This window comes from Lipotes vexillifer, unplaced genomic scaffold (assembly GCF_000442215.2).
Source record: "Lipotes vexillifer unplaced genomic scaffold, Lipotes_vexillifer_v1.1 scaffold496, whole genome shotgun sequence".
In the NCBI taxonomy this organism is placed as follows: Eukaryota; Metazoa; Chordata; class Mammalia; order Artiodactyla; family Lipotidae; genus Lipotes; species Lipotes vexillifer.
In genome coordinates this window covers 3,075,847-3,094,213 of record NW_006786690.1, presented here as the reverse complement: position 1 = coordinate 3,094,213, position 18,367 = coordinate 3,075,847, and the positions used below count along the sequence as shown (strand labels likewise).

Here is an 18,367-nt window from a genome sequence, read left to right as displayed (position 1 = left end):
ACTCTTTCAATAAATGGTGCTGGGCAACTGGATATACATACTGAAAACAATAGATTTGGACATCTTCATACCATGCACACAAACAATTCCAAGTGAGTCGTAGGTCTAGATGTGAAAGGTAAAATAATACAGTTATTAGAAGAAATTATTTTGGGATAGGCAAAGATTTCTTAAATAGGACAGACATCATACACTAGCTATGAGGGAAAATATTGATTAAATGGCCTATAGTAAAATCAAGAGCTTCTCGTCATTAGCACACCATTAAGAGAATGTAAAGGGAAGTCACAAACTGAGGGAAGATATTTACTTTACCTATAGCCAACAAACGGATACATTTCTAGAATGTTTTCAAGAACTCCTAAGAAAAGAAAAACCCAATAGAAAAAATGGGTAAAAAACTAGGGCTTCCCTGGTGACGCAGTGGTTGAGAGTCCCCCTGCAGGGGACACGGGTTCGTGCCCCGGTCCGGGAAGATCCCACATGCCGCGGAGCGGCTGGGCCCGTGAGCCATGGCCGCTGAGCCTGCGCGTCCGGAGCCTGTGCTCCGCAACGGGAGAGGCCACAACAGTGAGAGGCCCGCGTAACGCAAAAAAAAAAAAAAAAAAAAAAAAAAAAAACGGGACCAGCCACTTCTCCAAAGAGAATATCCTAAAAGTCAGCCAACACATGAAAAAGTGCTCAATCTTTTTGATCAAAGGACAATGCAAATTAAAACCCTCATGAGCTAAAAATGTTGGTGAGGATGTAGAGCAACTAGAATGATCATACATTGCTTGTAAGGAAGTAAAATTGGCACACTCACTTTGGAGAACTTGTGGTATCAACTAAGCTGATCATAAACACACTCTATGACCCAGCAATTCTCCTAGGTATAGACCCAAGGAATATATACATACATGTCCCAAAAGACATGAACAAGAATAGTCATAAAAGCTTTCAGTCATAGTACCTCAAAACAGGAAACAATCCAGATGTCCTGCAATAGTATAATGGATAAGCTAATTACGGTATATTAGAACAAAGAATCCTATGCCATTTCATGGCAATGAAAATGAAGTAACCACTGATACATGAAACATGAAGTTAAATCTCTCAAACATGAGAGAAAAAAGCCTGAGAGAAAAGAGTTCATATTGTATGATTCCAATTTATATATAGTTCAAAAGAGACTAAAGTAATTAATGATATTAGAAGTCAGGATAGCCGTAGTGTTTACATTTGCAGAGAAGGGGGATAATGCCCAGGAAGGGACAAGACAAGGGCTTCTGGGATGCTGTTGTTATCGCGGGGTCTGAGAAGTGATTCCATAGGTGGTGGTTTCTTTGTGAATATTCATTAAGCTGTATAATTATGATTTTTTTCTGAATATATATTAAGCTTCAATTTAAAAGTATTAAAGAAAAAGAGAGAGCACTAAATCAAAAGATGGGAGGAAGAAAGAGAGGTCCAGCTGTGGGTTTGAGAGCAGCAGGGACTCTAGAAGCCCACCAGGGAGGTGGTAATACCCCCAAAAGAAAAAACAGTGGAGTGAGTGAGGATCTTGGAACGAAGTTTCCAGCTTCAGCAATGATTCCCCAAGCCCAGAGGTAGTCCCGGATTAGTGCATACTAAGAAAACCAAAGGAATACATGGGCTGAGACAGTGGAGCTCTCACCTGTCTGGATGGATGACCCATGATCTGAGTACCTCTCCCCTCCCTCACCCAGACTCCCATCATCACATCACCTTTTTCTACTGAGAAAGGTCCAAAACTTGAAATAAGAAGGAATAGCATTTGTGCCAGTAATGGCTGGAGTTTAACTTTCCAACAACCTGGCAGAATGGGGGCTTGTGTTAAGTTTTAGGAAATAAAGTAAGATCTCTTCCTCCTTCTCCCCCGCCTCATCCTTTCTTCTTAGTTTCTTCCCAATCATCACCCTAGAGGCAGTGGGAGAATGACCAAAGCAATCTATTTAATATACTTAAGAGTGGCCTTGTGGGTATAACCCAGGATTTACTATATTCCCCTAAAATTTGCTCTTATGTACTAAAATGAACATATGTCAGGAGCTCTCGCCCCCAAAGACCTCTGTTATAAAATTCACTAGACCTTTCTGTACTTTGTCAGCCTTTCTGGAATATTTTTTGCCAGAATGTTGGTCTTTATGCACGGAGCTGTCCATCTTAGCAAAGTTCTGTGATATATTCCATGTGTTTGATGAAAAACTTGACTGCGTGTTCTTCTAAGCACCTGAAACAGCAAAATACAGCATTTGTAGGGATCACTTCACAATCTTGGTGAGTATGTTGATTGGGTTCTGTTGTATCTGCAGGATAAACTGAGAAATCTTGTGGGTAGAGGCTGAGATTTACCAAGTTCTACGACCCCAAATCCCAAACACATTGCACTGTTTGTAGTAGGAACTCTGTAAGTGTTCTCTGTTGATGTTGATTACAGAGCTCCTGTAGGCTTGAATTTTATAAATTTATTTCTACTGAGATAATTTACATATAATATAATTCATCAGTTCAAAGTGTACATTTTTAAGTTTTGGCAAGTGTTTACAATTGTGTAAAATACCACAACAATTAAGATATAAATATATCCATCCTCCCCCACCCCAAAGCTCCCTATGTCTCTTTGCAGTCAATACCCTCCTAACCCTGGCATCTGGAAACCACTGCTTTTCTTTCTGTCACAATAGTTGCCTTTTCTAGAATGTCATATATGTGTAATCATACAGTATATATACTGTTTTGTGTCTATTTTTTTTCACCTAGCACAATGCTTTTGAGATTCTCCCATGTGGTAGCATGTATCAATAATTTGTTCCAGTTGCTACACATTCTCACCAACACATTTGGTAAGTCTTACTAATTTTAGGCATTCCAGTGATTGTATAGTGGTATCTCATTGTCATTTTAATTTGTATATTTTCATGTGCTTATTTGCCATTTGTTTACCTCCTTTGGTGAAGTGTCTGTTCAAATCTTGACTATTTTTTTAAACAATTGGGTTATCTCACTATTGATTTATAGAAGCTCTTAATATATTCTGGATACAAGCCCTTTATCATATATGTGTTTTAGAAATATCTGCTCCCAGTCTGAGGCTTGCCTTTTCATTTTCTTAACAGTGTCTTTTCAAAAGCAGAAGTTTTAATCTCGATCAGGTCAAATTTATCGATTATTTTTTTTATGGTTTGTGATTCTTTTTTGTCTTGTCTAAGAAATCTTTGCCTAACTCAAGGTCACAAATATTTTCTTCTATGTTTTCTTCTAGAAGTTTTATGCTTTTAGCTATTATGCTTAGGTCTAAGATTCATTCTGAATTAAATTTTATAGTTGGCATGAGATATAGGTCAGGTTTGTTTTACTGCATTTAAATATTCAATTGTTCTAGCACCATTTGTTGAAAAGAATATCCTTTTCTCTATTGAATTATTTTGGCATAGTCATCAAAAGTCCAAGAATTCTGTTCTTTTGACCTATATGTATACCCTTATACTAACAGCGCACTATCTTGGCTTTATAAGTTTTGAAATCAAGGTAGTTGCAACTTTGTTCTTCACTTTCAAAATTATTTTGACTATACTAGTTCTTTTTAAAGTTATTATTATATAAGTTTCAGGAGTACAGAATTGTAATTTGACACCTGTGTACACTACAAAATGATCACCACCACAGGTCTAGTTACCATCCATCACCATACAGTCGATGCCCTTCATACATTTCACCCACCACCGCAACACACTTCCCCTCTGGGAACCATTGGTACTAGCCCTTATAAGCTCTTTCGAATTACCATGCAATTTATACAACTAGCAGGTCAATTTCTACCAAAAATCCTCTTTGGATTTGAATTGGGATTGCACTGAACCTATAAAACAATTTAGAGAGGATTAATATCTTAACTTTGTCGAGTGTTATGATCCATTAACGTGGTATATTTCTCCAATTATTTTCAACATTAAGTATGACGATGTTAACTGTAGGTTTCCTTATAAAAGCATTTTATCACTTCCAATCCTCGTTTCTTCAGAGTTTTTAACAGGAACAGGTGTTGAATTTTATCAAATACTTTTTCTGCCTCTATGGAAATGATCATATTATTATTCTTTTTGAGTATTCTAATGGGATTATATTGATGGATTTTCAAATGTTAAAACAACCTAGTATTTCTGGAATAAATTCTACTTGATCATGATATCCTATCAATTTTGTATACTGCTGAATTCAATTTACTAAAATTTTGTCAAGGATTTTTTTGCATCTGCATTCATGAAAGATATTAGCCTGTAGTTTTCTCTTTTTTGTAGTGTCTTTGGTTTTGGTATCAGAGTGATGCTGGCTTCATAAAATGAGTTTCTCTTTTATTTTCTGGAAGAGTTTGTATAGAATTGGTATTATTTCTTCCTTAACTTTTTGATAGAATTTATGAGTAAAGCCATTTGGGCCACTAGTTTTTTCAGTGGGAAGGTTTTGTTTGTTTGTTTGTTTGTTTTTTTGCCGTACGCGGGCCTCTTACTGTTGTGGCCTCTCCCGTTGTGGAGCACAGGCTCCGGACGCGCAGGCTCAGTGGCCATGGCTCACAGGCCCAGCCGCCCCGCGGCATGTGGGATCCTCCCGGACCGGGGCGCGAACCCGTGTCCCCTGCATAAGCAGGCGGACTCTCAACCACTGTGCCACCAGGGAAGCCCAGTGGGAAGGTTTTTTAATGACAAACTCCATTTGCTTGTTAGATATAGGGTCTTCAGATTATCTATGTCTTCTTGAGTGAGCTTTGGTAATTTGTGTCTTTCAAGGAAGATTTTCCATTTCATCTCTGTCGTGTAATTTATGGGCATTAAGTTGTTCATAATAGTCCCTTATTATCCTTTATGTCTGTAAGTTCTGTAGTAATATCCCTCCTTCATTTCTGATATTGGTAATTTGCATCTTATATCTTTTTGTTAAGACTGGCTAGAGGTTTACGGATCTTTTCTAAAGAAAACAGCAAGGGGTTTCATTGTTTTTTTTCCCATTTCTGTTTTCTATTTCATTTACTCTACTATTACCATTATTATTTCCTTCTTTCTATTTACTTTAGGCTTCATTTGCTCTTTTTTTTCTAGCTTTTTAAGGTGGAAGCTTAAATCATGGAATTTAGACCTTTCTTCTTTCTTAATATAAGCATTTAATACTGTGAATTTTCCTTTAATCCCTGTTTTAACAGCATCTCATGTATGTTGAAATGTTGTGCCTTCATTTTCTTCCTAAACTAGCTTCTATTTTTCATATAATATCTTTTGACATATGGTTTATTTGGAACACTGCTGTTTAATTTCCAAGTAGCTGGAGGGATTTTGAGTTTTTCTGTTGTTATTGGATGGAGGTTTTTAAAAATAAATGTCAATTAGGTCAAATTGGTTGATAATGTTGTTCAAGTCTTTTATATCCTTATTGATTTTCTCTTTATTCATTCTATCAATATGGAGAGAAAAGTGTTGAAATCTCCCACATTATATTATTGTGCATTTGTTTATTTCTTTTTTAAGTTTTGTCAGTTTTTGTTCCATGTATTTTAAAGCACTGTTTGGTGCATGCACATTTATAATTTTTACCTCTTCTTCGTGAATTGGACCCTTTATCACTGTGAAATGCCCCTCTTTATCCCTGGTAATATTCCTTGTTCTGAAGTCTATTTTTTCTGATATTAATATAGTCACTCCAGTTTTCTTTTGACTACTGTTAGCAAACTGTATCTTTTTGCATCCTTTTACTTTTAACCTATCTGTGTCTTTATATTTAAAGTTGGTTTTTTAAAGGTAACATATAGTTGAGTTGGATCTTGGTTTTTAAAAATCTGTTCTGGTTATCTCTTTTTTTTCTTTTTAAGAATATGTTGGGGGTAGGAGTTTATTAATTAATTAATTTATTTTTGCTGTGTTGGGTCTTCGTTTCTGTGAGTGGGCTTTCTCTAGTTGTGGCAAATGGAGGCCACCCTTCATCGCGGTGCGCGGGCCTCTCACTATCACGGCCTCCCTTGTTGCATAGCACAGGCTCCAGACGCGCAGGCTCAGTAGTTGTGGCTCACGGGCCTAGTTGCTCCGCGGCATGTGGGATCCTCCCAGACCAGGGCTCGAACCCGTGTCCCCTGCATTAGCAGGCAGATTCTCAACCACTGCGCCACCAGGTTATAACCTGATTATCTCTTTTTGATTGGAGTGTTTAAAACTTACATTTAATGTAAAAATTTATATGGTTGGATTTAAATCTACCATTCTCCTATTTGATCTTTGTTCCTTTTTTCCTTCATTCTTTTGGATTAAATGAGTATTTCTTATGATTCAATTTTACTTTCATTGATGATTTATTAGCTATACCTATTTTATTTTTAGCAGTTGCTTTAAGGTTTAGCGTTTACATCTTTATCACAGTAAAAAAAAAACACCACTTCACATATAACGTAAGAACTTTACAATAGTATACTTCCATTTCCCACATTCCATACTTTTGTTGAGATACATTTTAGTTCTACATATATTATGAATCTCACGTTATTATATTTTTTAAAGGCTTGTTTTAATTTTATTCATTTTTTGGCTGCATTGGGTCTTTGTTGCTATGCACGGGCTTTCTCTAGTTGCGGTGAATGGGGACTACTCTTTGTTGTGGTGCACGGGCTTCTCATTGCGGTGGCTTCTCTTTGTTTCAGAACTCGGGCTCTAGGCATGCAGCCTTCAATAATGCAGCACACGGGCTCAGTAGTTGCAACATGTGGGCCTTAGAGTGCACGGGCTTCAGTAGTTGCGGTGTGTGGGCTCAATAGTTGTGGCACGCAGTCTCAGTAGTTGTGGCACATGGGCTTAGTTACTCTGCGGCATGTGGGATCTTCCCAGACCAGGGATCGAACTCATGTCCCCTGCATTGGCTGCCACCAGGGAAGTCCCTCGTGTTATTTTTCATTTAAACAGTCAATCATTTTTTAAGGAGATTAAATTAAGAAAAAATGTATTTTATATTTACCATTATCAGTGTTCTTTAATTCTTTGGGTTTATCTAAGCTTCTGTCTGGTATCATATTCCTTCTATCTGTTGAACCTATTTTAACATTTCTTGTAGTGCAAGTCTTCTGATAATGCATTCTCTAGGTTTTTGTTTGCCTAAAATAATCTTTTTTTTCTTTCATTTTCTTAGTCATTTTTATTGGTAATAGAATTCTGTGTTGACAGTTTCCCTCCTCTCCCCAACTTTAAAATATATTACTCCGGGGCTTCCCTGGTGGCGCAGTGGTTGAGAGTCCGCCTGCCGATGCAGGGCACACGGGTTCATGCCCCGGTCCGGGAAGATCCCACGTGCTGCGGAGCGGCTGGGCCCGTGAGCCATGGCCGCTGAGCCTGCGCGTCCGGAGCCTGTGCTCCGCAACGGGAGAGGCCACAACAGTGAGAGGCCCGTGTACGGCAAAAAAAAAAAAAAAAAAAAAAAATATATATATATATATATATATATATATATATATTACTCCATTGTCTCCTAACTTGCATAGTTTATGATAAGTGATCCACTGTAATTCTTATGTCCTAATATATCTTTTTTACCCACTATTTTTAAGTTTTTCTGTTTATCACTTTTATTCAGAAATTTGATTTTGATGATGACTTTGCATCATTTTATTATTTTCTTTATGTTTTTACTATTTTGGATTCATTGAAATTCCTGAATCTGCAGATTTATAGTTTTCATCAAATTTGGAAAATATTCAGCCATTATTTTTTCAAAAAATTTTGAGCCTTTCCCCACTCTGGCTTCTTTCCTGGAGCTACAAGTATACGTATACAGATTACTTAATATTGTCCCACAATCACTGAGATTCTGTTCTTGCCCCTCCCCACCCACTTTCATTTGGACAGTGTATATTGCCTTTAAGTTCAATGATCTTCTGTAGTTTCTAATCTGCTGTTAATTCCATCTATTATATTTTTATTTCAAATATTGCATTTCTCATCTCTAGAAGTTACATTTGGGTCCTTTTAAAAAATATTTTCTATTTCTTTCTTCATTATGTTCATGTTTTCCTTTACATATTTGAGCATGTTTATAATACCTGCTTTAATGTCCTTTTCTACTAATTTTTAAAAATTTATTTATTTTATTTATTTATTTTTGGCTGCATTGGGTCTTCATTGCTGCACACGGGCTTCCTCTAGTTGCGGTGAGCAGGGGCTACTCTTCATTGAGGTGTGTGGACTTCTCATTGCGGTGGCTTCTCTTGTTACAAAGCACGGGCTTTAGGCATGCAGGCTTCAGTAGTGGTGGCTCAAGGGCTCTAGAGCATAGGCTCAGTAGTTGTGGTGCATGGGCTTAGTTGCTCCACGGCATGTAGGATCTTCCCGGACCAGGGCTCGAACCCGTGTCCCCTGCATTGGCAGGCGGATTCTCAACCACTGTGCCACCAGGGAAGCCCCTTTTCTACTAATTTTACGATCTCTGTCATTTCTGGGACTGCTAATATCGACTGCTCTTTCTCTTGGACGTGTGTCATATTTTCCTGTATTTTTCATGTCCAGTAATTTTGTACTGGACACTGGACATTATGAGTTTTACACTGTTGGGTACTGGATTTTGAAGTATTTCTGTAGAGTGTTGCATTTTTTTTTTTCTGGCACAATTTCCAGTAACTTACAGACCCATATGCTCCTTTCCAGCTTTTTAAGCTTTGTTATCGTGAATCCAGAGCAGCTTTTATTCTAGGAATAATTTATCTCCACTACTAAGACATGATATTTCTAGAGACGCTGCCCAATCAATCCTCTTCTGATACAGGGTCTCTCTATTCTGGTTTATGGAGCATGAAGTAGTCCCAGTTCTGTAAAAGGCCCAGAAATTGTTCAGCCCACTGCTTTCTGGTGGTTCTTTCCCCAGTCTTAGTTTCTTCTCACGCATGTGCCCATCATTCCTCAGCCAAAGACTTGAGGAGAACTCTCTTCCTATTTCTGAACTTCTTATGTGCAGGTCCTCCTTTATGGTGTCCTACCCTGTAAATTCCAGCTGCTTTGGTCTCCCCGAACTCTGATTTCTATCTCCCCAGCTCAGAAACTGAGGTTTCCCTCACCCTGAACTGTGGCCTAGAAACTGCCCCCAGCACTAAGCTGGAGCAATTGTGGGGCTCACCTTGTTTTTCTTCTCTCAGGGATTACAGTACTGGGCTCCCTGTTGTTCATTGTCTAAAAACCATGTTTCCTATATTTCTCTGTTTTTTTAGTTGTTAACAGCAGGAGCAAGATTTAATTTTCATGGAAGTTAATCTTTCATGAACAGACGAGTTTTATTTTACTCACCTTTTTTCCTAAGGAACTTACATCATTTATAAATACTAAGGAATGAAGGATTGAATAAATGATGTTATGCTCTAGCAATCCTTTGCTCCTTCAGTATTTCCTCTTCACTTTATTCTATCACCCTCAGAGCAGTAATTCTCAATCGTTTATGGTGGACAATCTATACTAAAAACTTAATATTTAATATAATTATTGGCAACACACTCAAAGAAATCAAAAACAACAGAAACAAGTCAATATCAATCACAGCACAATCACTACTCTAGTATAAAAATGTCTTTTAGGATCTATAAAAGCAGCCACTATTCACTTATCACGTCTCAGTGCAGTGTTGTTGTCTTAGTAATAACCATCTATTTCCCCAGCTGCAATAAAGCTGTTATTTTTTAAATTCATTAGTGTGCTAGAATTATGAGTAATTAGAAAAGGTTTAAGCTTCCTATTACAATGGTTATATGTACATATTGTCAAATTTTTGGAAAGATAAATTTAAAAGATTTAAAAAAACAATCCATATTCCTACCACCCAAAGATAACACTATTAATAATGTTTTCCAGCCTTGTTACTGCATACCTGTGAAGCCAGGGTGAGAGAAGGTGCAGCCCAGGTGTGAATGGAGCACTGTGCAGATGTGCCTCAATGGTGCACTTGCTTGTATAACTGTTCATGACAGGATGTCATGGGCCTGGAATCTAAGAAAGAGCAATGAAGATATACTAACTTCCTAATCAACAGCATATGTTTAAGCAGTTCCCAGGTGAGGGCCAGTACAGTGATCAAGAGTATCCAGTCATCTGTTCAAGGTTAATAGTCCTGGGTTCTGCCACTTAATAGTTCTTATTTGGATGAGTCACTTGACCTTTTAAATCCATTTCCTCTTCCATAAACGGAGATTGGTAACAGTACCTTCCTCTCAAGTTGCTTGTGAGGATCAAATACGACGATCCACAAGTAGTAGTTAATGCTGCCTAACCTACAGTAGGCTTTTATTAACATTAGATTTTAATACATGCACGGGGATAATATATTAACAGCTTAAAATAATAGCTGTCATTTCTTGAGCCCCTACACTCCTAAATGCCTTGTATAGAATACTTCACGCAATCCTTACAATAAACCAGTGAGGTATTATCCCCATTTTACAGATGAGAAAACTGAAATTCAGAGGGAGGGGTTAAGTGACTTACTCAAGGTCACACCAGAAGTAAGAGGTGGGATCAGGCTTTGAACCCAGGAAGTCTGACTTCTGCTTGCTCTGAACCACTATAATAACATCTAAGGCAGCACACACTAAATGTTAACATGCTAAATGTTGACATTTACTATCCTTGAGTGTGTATGGTTGGTTTTTTAAAAATTAGGACATTGCATAGAGTCCTATGCAATGTACTATGCAAATAGAGTCCTATGCAAATATTTAGGCTGTCTTGAATTTTCACAGGATGCTGGGGGTCCCCAGAACTCAGTTTGAAAACTCCTGAGGCAGTTCACTGTTAGGTAGTTCTAACTGCTAGAAAGTTCCTGCGTGAATCAGCTCAGAATAAGTCTCACTCCTCTTCCACATTGGTAAGTTTTGAAATGCAGGTCATTGCTTGTAGTCTTTTGTGAAGCTTTTGTTATGTGCCTATGTATGTGTGCTGGATCACAATATAAAATGCATTTCTTACCATGGGTCACAGTCAAAAAGTTTGAAAGCCACTCTTCTGTATGACTATTCTTCAGGTATTTGAAGGCAGCGGTCATAACCCACAACCTAAAGACTAATCCTCTTCTCCACAAGGAACCTCTTCAGCTTCTGCAATACCCTTGTAACATGGGGATTCCTCCCTTATACTGGGTACCATCCTCTGGCCCTGTCACCAGATTCATCTGGGCCTCTCCTCAAATTGCCTTTGGGATGACTTCCTTGACCACTCTCTCTTCGGAAGCACCACCCATCTCTCTCTAGCCCCTGACCCTGTCTTATTTTTCTCAAAGCACTTTTCACTACCCAACATTATATGTAATATGTAAAATTTTTTTTTATGATCTTCATGAATAAGATGTTCATCACTGAATCCCCAATCTGTTTCCTGGCACATAGCAGTTGCTCAATAAATATTTGTGCACTGAATGAATGGATGAATACTAGGAGTAGACACATTTTATCCATAATGTATATAGATGTACTCATAATATTAAATACAACTCTTTCCATTAGGAGCTACATTCTAGAAAGATTTAACTCACAAAACTACAACTGTAGGCATGTTTTCATTCTACCATCTCTATGTTTTAAAAAAAACCCTTATTATTTATCTTATAGTATTATGACATACTTCATATATTTATGCATGTATTTTACTGTACAAGTATATCAATATACACTACCTCATGTATACTGTTATCTTTATGTGGAATTTTATGGGACTTGCATGAGTAGTTTTGACTATATGAGATTTTTATTGATTCAGTTACAATGCTATGGTGCATCTTGGAAGTATTTTACATTTTTCAAAGCAATCTCGGGTAAATATGTGATATTTTTCTGAGGTCGAGAAAGTGTGTCGGAGAGCTGGAATAAACTTCCGCTGCCGGCTGGTGACCTCTAGATTCCAATCACAGCCTTTCGTTTCACAGATGGGTAAACCGAAGCCCCGAGCAGGGCAGGAGATGGAGTGGACCTGGGATTAGAATTTAGCTCTTTGTGGTCCACCTGCTGCCAGACGACCCCAAACGTTTGTACACTCGCCGGGGCTGAGGCAGGGGAGTCAGATGCCCACGCCCCTCACCGGAGCTCTATGAGGAAGGCGTGCCCTGGTTATTATCACCACTTTTCAGGTGGGGACTCTGAGGGCACACCTCCAGGGAGGGGAACCTCCAACAGTGGCTTCTTCCGGCCCTCACGGCACCACCTAGCTCAGCAGCGGAACTCCGCACGCACCGGGAAGGCGGCGGTCTCAGTGGGCGTCCCATGCGGTGCGTCGGGTCCTCCTCCCCACGACCCTGGCATCCGTCCCCCAAAAGGGACAGCTTCCTACCTTGTCGGGTCCCTCAGGGCTGAATCTGGCCTGTCAACCTCCCTGTCGCTATGGCAACCACAGGCCTAAACATTCTAACTTCTACTGTCTGCTCGCTTCCGGATGAACTCGAACCAATGGTGTCCTCCGTTTCTTTAGCGTGAAAAGTTGTTGGCCAATGATCAGAGGCATTTCAAAAACCGCTGGGAAGCTGCCAGAATTTTAGGGTTCGGGTGAACTACGTCAGGATGGGTGGGGAACCTTAATAGAGCTTATCTAGGAACCCCCCCCAAATCTTGTGATAGACCCAAAGCCTTAGACTTTTGCTCACCCAGAAATCCTACTTCAAGGAATAAACCTAAAAGAACTAACATTCATTCGTCTAGGGCCAAACCACCCTAGACGCGCCCGATCTCGTCTCGATCTCGGAAGCTAAGCAGGGTCGGTGCCTGGTTAGTACTTGGACGGGAGAACTAACATTCATCGAATGTTAGTTCTAACATCGAGGCCCTGTTTATAAGAGCCAAAGAAAAAAGACTGAAACGGGCAACATACGAGGGCAACCATGTAGTGTTCCAGGAGCCCCTCTTTACACACTTAAGAGCAATCACAGTGATCTTGTCATTCTCCCTCTTAGAACACTCCAAGGGCTCCCCTTTAAACTTAGGATGAAATCCAAACATCTTCATATAAGCTGTCCCTTGCCCGTCCCGCTCCCCCTTCCCACGCGCCAGAAAAATCTCGCACCAGCCACGCTGTCCTTTGGGCAGTTCCTACAATATGTCAACCTCGTCCTGCTCTCGGGTGTTCCCTCTGAGTTCGCTTGGTATCAGGGTCTGAACCACAACTGCCTCTTTCTCATCATCGAGGTCTCTGTCCAAATGTCATGTCTTCACCTGTAAAATGGGCATGAGCCCAATGTCTCACTCAGGGGGTTGTTGAGAGGATCTGAAATGAAATGCACGTGAGTGAAAAAGCAGAAGCTCCATGCACGTATTAATTATTTTTAAAATACAACTCATTTTTTAAAATTTTAATTTTTAAATTGAAATATACTTGCTGTACAATATTATATGTTACAGGTGTACAGTATAGTGATTCACATTTTTTTAAGGTTATACTCCATTTATAGTTATTATAAAATATTGGCTATATTCCCTGTATTGTACAATATATCCTAGAGGCAATTATAATTATTACACTTGTACATTACGGAAGCATTCAAATGCTGGGCTTACTGGTGGACCTTAAGTATTGCTGAGCTGGGGACGTACCGGGAGGGTTGGTATATTGTGCTGCCAACAGGTGTTCCGGGAGGACAGGCAAGGAGAGATTTTTATACCCCGCGGCTTTGGGAGGAACCGGGCCTTGAAAGATGTGTAGGATTTGAATACCTGGTGAGAGCGTGGGGTGGGGCAACAGCAGGAGCGAAGCCCGGGAGGGGGCTCTGAGGATAAGGAGGCAGGACACCTGGCAGGCTGCCCACCTGTAGGGCAGGTGGAGTGAGCAAGTCACCGGAGCTTTCCAGACACAGCCCGAGGAGGGAGCGGAGTTTTGTTCCAACATCCTTCCTGTGGCCGCTAGAGGGGACCCTCTCCAGGAGAGCGCAAAGCTCCTGCGGGGCACCGCCTCCTCAAAGCTCTCCCCCTACGCTTCAAGCAAGCTTCTCGGCGGAGCCAATGCCGGAGGTCTGTCCCGCCCACCCCCTCCTCGCAGCCGCTCGCCTGCACCAAATGCCCGTCAGCTTTTGACTGGCAGGCGGCCTGGCAAATCAAATCTCGGCCTTTGAAAACAAAACACTGCAGCACTCGGGCAGCTCTGGGTTGGGGAAGGAATCTGGGAGGCTGTGCCTCCGGGTTGCGCTAAGAGTCTAAGTCATTGCTCAGAAACCTCTGATAGGTGGGCCTTAGCGGAAACGCCGCCGGTGAGTAGTGATTAAGACTAAGGGCGGGGGAAGGGGGACTTGAATTCACCCTTCGTTTCAGGAAAAGCGAATGCATTTGTGATCATCTACCGTAAATATCTTCCTTCTTGTCATTTTGGGTCTCATTGCCTCAGAATGCTTTTTCCATTTTCGCATCGAGGAGAGGGGCATGGATTTGCCTTAGTAAAGGTGATGCCAGGCGTTACCAAATCAGGAAGTGAAATAGAGTAACTTCGCCTAAATTGTTCCTATACACGCCGGCTTGGGCGATAGCAGATGGTGGAGTTATCAGGTGGATGAGGGAAGGCCTTCTTGATCCATGCTGGCCTCTGGAAGTTGTTTCCAGCGCATTGGGTGGGGACTTTAGCGTCTAACCCTTTAGTGAGCCAAAGCCCAGGAAAGGGAAAGCGCTTGGCCTGTAACTGGCACTCAGCAACCGAAAGCTGAATTGGCAGGTGTTGGGAAAGGGCGTGTTTGAGTTGTTTGTTCAAGCAGAGCCAAATTCTGTCAGTAGGGTCTAATACAGACCCTACTCTTAGCAGCAACGAGCTACGTTTCTCTAGGCTGGGAAACCGTATTCTGTGGGTCAGTGAAGTAATTCATTGAGATGAGGGCTGGGGGATGGAGTGGAAGCCATCACCTAGTGAATTATCTTTCCTTTTTTGAGTCAGCGACCCTGTGCTCACTGGTGGCTGTGAGGGCCTCAAAATTAAGGGGTGGCTGGCAGCACAGCGTTGGCTCCTTGCCTCTAGGGCATGGGTTAGTCCTGGAAAAGTGCTTTGAAGTCAGGAAAAGAGAGTCGCTGGGCAAAGAATGTGTGCCTTATAAGGAAGGGCAACTTGCAGAGAGTTCCTCCAAGGCTTTTAGTCCCAACGGCTACCCAGCTGAGGGAGAGTTTTCTGTCTTTGCAGGCCATGATGCCTCAGAGGCCTGGGTTTCCTGAGGCAGAGAGGGAAGCTGCTTTTTCAAAGCGAATTAAATGAGAGTAACCACAGCCGCTACAAAGGAGGGCAAAAACAGAAACCCACCTGGAGGAACCAGCTGATCCAAAGGAGGTTAGTTAGGGGCCTGGATTCCCATCAGCCCCTTGGCACATCCCTGAGGTCCCTTTGACGTGCTGTGGGCGGGGCTGGTTGGTTAGGCCTGAGTAAGCCGTTCTCTTCTTGCCCGTGAAGCAGCCACGGTGCACCAGGTGCTTTACAGGCCTGTCTATAGCCAGTCAGCAGGTATGTATGGAGGTCACCGTGCCAGGCTCTGGGCTAGATCTCGGCAGGGAGCAACGGAGCAGGGGATTCAGCAAACTTCTCCCCAGAGTTTGTGCTCCAGCGCCCCTTCACCTCCAGGTTGAAAGCCTCTAAGAGGGTCTCAGAGATGAAGGGAACCCTGGGCCACCCTTCCTTCCTAAGGCATAAAAGTATAGTGAAGAATAATTACGCTTTTCACAAGATTACAAACAAATATTCGTAGGGCTTTACAGTCAGGGAGGTCTGGTTATGGGATGTGAGTTACAAAGTTGTCTGATGAGTGTACTTCAGGTATATATATACTGAATATATAACCTCATCTAGAGGCAGAAGCATTCATTTAACTTTGAGGCCCTTTGACAAAGTGAGACCTGGGCTACATTGTCTAAGTGCTGCCCCAGTGCTAAGCCCTGCATCTGATGTCTCCTAGATTCTGGACTCAGTGTTAGTCCTATAACATAAGACTGTGCTGTTCACACCAGGAACCAGAATTCCTGGGCCTAGGGCTAGATAACAGAAGGAACTGGAAGCTACAGGAAAGATAGGAGGCAGCTTTCTGACACCTTGAGGCACAGCAGAGACTTTGTTTGGCACGCAGTAAGCCCTCAAATATTCGTTGCTTGAGAGAAAGAAAGGTGTATTCATAGGCAAATTAAATAATTAGACCGATAATAATAAAATTAATACTAATAATAACTGACATTCATTGACCATTCACTGTGCACATATTTTATATGCATTATTTCACCAAATTCTCAAAACACGTGGGCTTGGAATATCCATATTTCACAGCAGAGGAGACTGGCTGAAAAGTTAAATGACTTGGCCAAGGTAAAACAGGTAGCACATGGCGGATCAAAAGTAATTTAAAATATTTTTATATTAAAATAAACATAGGGCTTCCCTGGTGGCTCAGTGGTTGAGAGTCCGCCTGCCGATGCAGGGGACACGGGTTCGTGCCCCGGTCCGGGAGGATCCCACATGCCGCGGAGTGGCTGGGCCCGTGAGCCATGGCCGCTGAGCCTGCGTGTCCGGAGCCTGTGCTCCGCAACAGGAGAGGCCACAACAGTGAGAGGCCCGCATACCGCAAAAATAAATAAATAAATAAACATAGACTTTGCAGTAGAATCCAAATTTGTATGATATATATATTTTTTAAATATAAGAAGACCTCAAAGAAACCCTTAGCACTTGCAGAAGGTATTTTGGCCATGCTTCCTATAACACTAAGGGCATACTTCATCTTTCTCTATTTGGTAGAAAAGCTTGAGATGCCCTGAAAATATCAGTCCAATGAAGTTAATGGGAATTACTGTCATTGCTGGTTTTACTTGAGGCCACATTTTACCCCTGTTCTACAGATGAGGCAACTGAGACTCCAGAGGCAAAATGATCTGGTCACTTAGGTCTTCCCCCTCCTGGTCCAATGTTGTATCACCTGTGCTAGGCTGACCCTCAGAAGCAGGACAATTCTTCCATCTTCCATGGAGATAACTTTTCTTCTCATTCTTTCTTTCCTGCATCAGAATGTAGATGGTTCCTTTTTTACGGCAGTGGGATTTTTTTTCTCTTTTTGGAGTCCTGGAGAAGTAGATGTAGGTAGTGTTTTACTTATGTAGGGGAGCCTATAGAAAAGTAGCATTTAAATTAGGATATGATGGAAGCAAAGGAGGCGAGCTATGGGGTTTTTAAAGGGCTGGGAAAAGGCTTTGAGGTAGGTGAGCCATATCTTTATTTGAGATGATAATGTTTCAATGTTTCATTGTACATGCATTTTTAATGTTCTTCCCCACCCTCTAGAGCACCGTGAGAATCAGGAAACGCATCCCTGTCTGTCTGCCTGGGAAGAGACCTAGAAACTGGCACGTCTCTGAGGGAAGATGAGGAAAAGGCTGTAAATCAGCCAAAAGAGCCTTGAAGTACTCTCCGTGTGGGAAAGTGATGGCTGGTGGAAGGAGGCAAACCCCACAAGGAAAGATGGCTTAGCAGCAGCTGCAGCTGCCAAACCAGGCCCGGTGGGATGTGCCCTTAGACCACCATGGACGGAGCCCACAGAGCAGCCCTGCAGCTGCAGCACCTCCCGCCCGCGAGCAGTGCTGACCCTGTGAGTGAGGCTTCCTTCTCCTACAAGGCAAGAGCTTTTATTTTTTGGTTTGGGAATTTTATATTTTTCTAACAAGAAAGTAACACGGTGCAGCATTGGCTAACAGATAGGTCCAGGGTCCGCGTGCCTATCGCTGGCAGAAACAGGCAGACCCTCCACGCGTACAAGAGAATCTGTAATCAAAAGAAATGTTCATTAAAATACATAAAAATAGGAAGGTAGAGGGATACTTTAAAAGGAATTCATTCCCACTTAGAAGACTTGATTTTTTTAAAAAAAATCACCTGCTCCATTACTCAGAGACAACCTTTGTTCATATTTCTGTGTATTTCCTTCCTGTCTTTTTCTGGTATTACAGATTGGGGATCAGATTGTACAGAGAGTTTTGTTTCTTGGTTGTTTCCCTTAACCTTATTTGTGGACTATTTCCCCACGTCATTGAGTAGTGATTGAAAGCATGCTTTCTGAATGATTGCACAGTAACCTGTTGAGCTGCTGTATCAAAATTTGCTGGAAAGACCTCCTATTGTTGGATGTTTAGGTTGTTTCTAATCTGGGATGACTGTAAATGCTGCAGTGAACATCCCAGAGAGCATGCCCCTTTGCTGTCTCTAAGAATTGGATAGGGCTTCCCTGGTGGCGCAGTGGTTGAGAGTCCGCCTGCCATGCAAAGGACACGGGTTCGTGTCCCGGTCCGGGAAGATCCCACATGCCGCGGAGCGGCTGGGCCCGTGAGCCATGGCCGCTGAGCCTGCGCGTCCGGAGCCTGTGCTCCGCAACGGGAGAGGCCACA

At 41.6% G+C, this 18,367-nt stretch overlaps 2 protein-coding genes across 2 annotated transcripts in view; one reads left to right on the top strand and one right to left on the bottom strand.

Moving 5' to 3' along the window:
- Positions 1 to 12,375, bottom strand: part of STPG1 (sperm tail PG-rich repeat containing 1) — a 53,035-nt gene extending 40,660 nt beyond the window's left edge. Inside the window, exons 1-3 of the mRNA XM_007459156.1 lie at positions 12,324 to 12,375; positions 9,877 to 9,995; positions 2,093 to 2,233 (exon numbers count right to left, since the gene is read on the bottom strand). Coding sequence (XP_007459218.1) covers positions 2,093 to 2,165 — 73 coding nt within the window. The 5' untranslated portion in view covers positions 2,166 to 2,233; positions 9,877 to 9,995; positions 12,324 to 12,375. The remainder of the gene's footprint in view (positions 1 to 2,092; positions 2,234 to 9,876; positions 9,996 to 12,323) is intronic.
- Positions 12,376 to 14,128: 1,753 nt separating this feature from the next.
- Positions 14,129 to 18,367, top strand: part of NIPAL3 (NIPA like domain containing 3) — a 50,982-nt gene continuing 46,743 nt past the window's right edge. The window contains exons 1-2 of the mRNA XM_007459155.1: positions 14,129 to 14,226; positions 17,271 to 17,601. Of these exons, the coding sequence (XP_007459217.1) occupies positions 17,509 to 17,601 (93 nt within the window). The 5' untranslated portion in view covers positions 14,129 to 14,226; positions 17,271 to 17,508. The remainder of the gene's footprint in view (positions 14,227 to 17,270; positions 17,602 to 18,367) is intronic.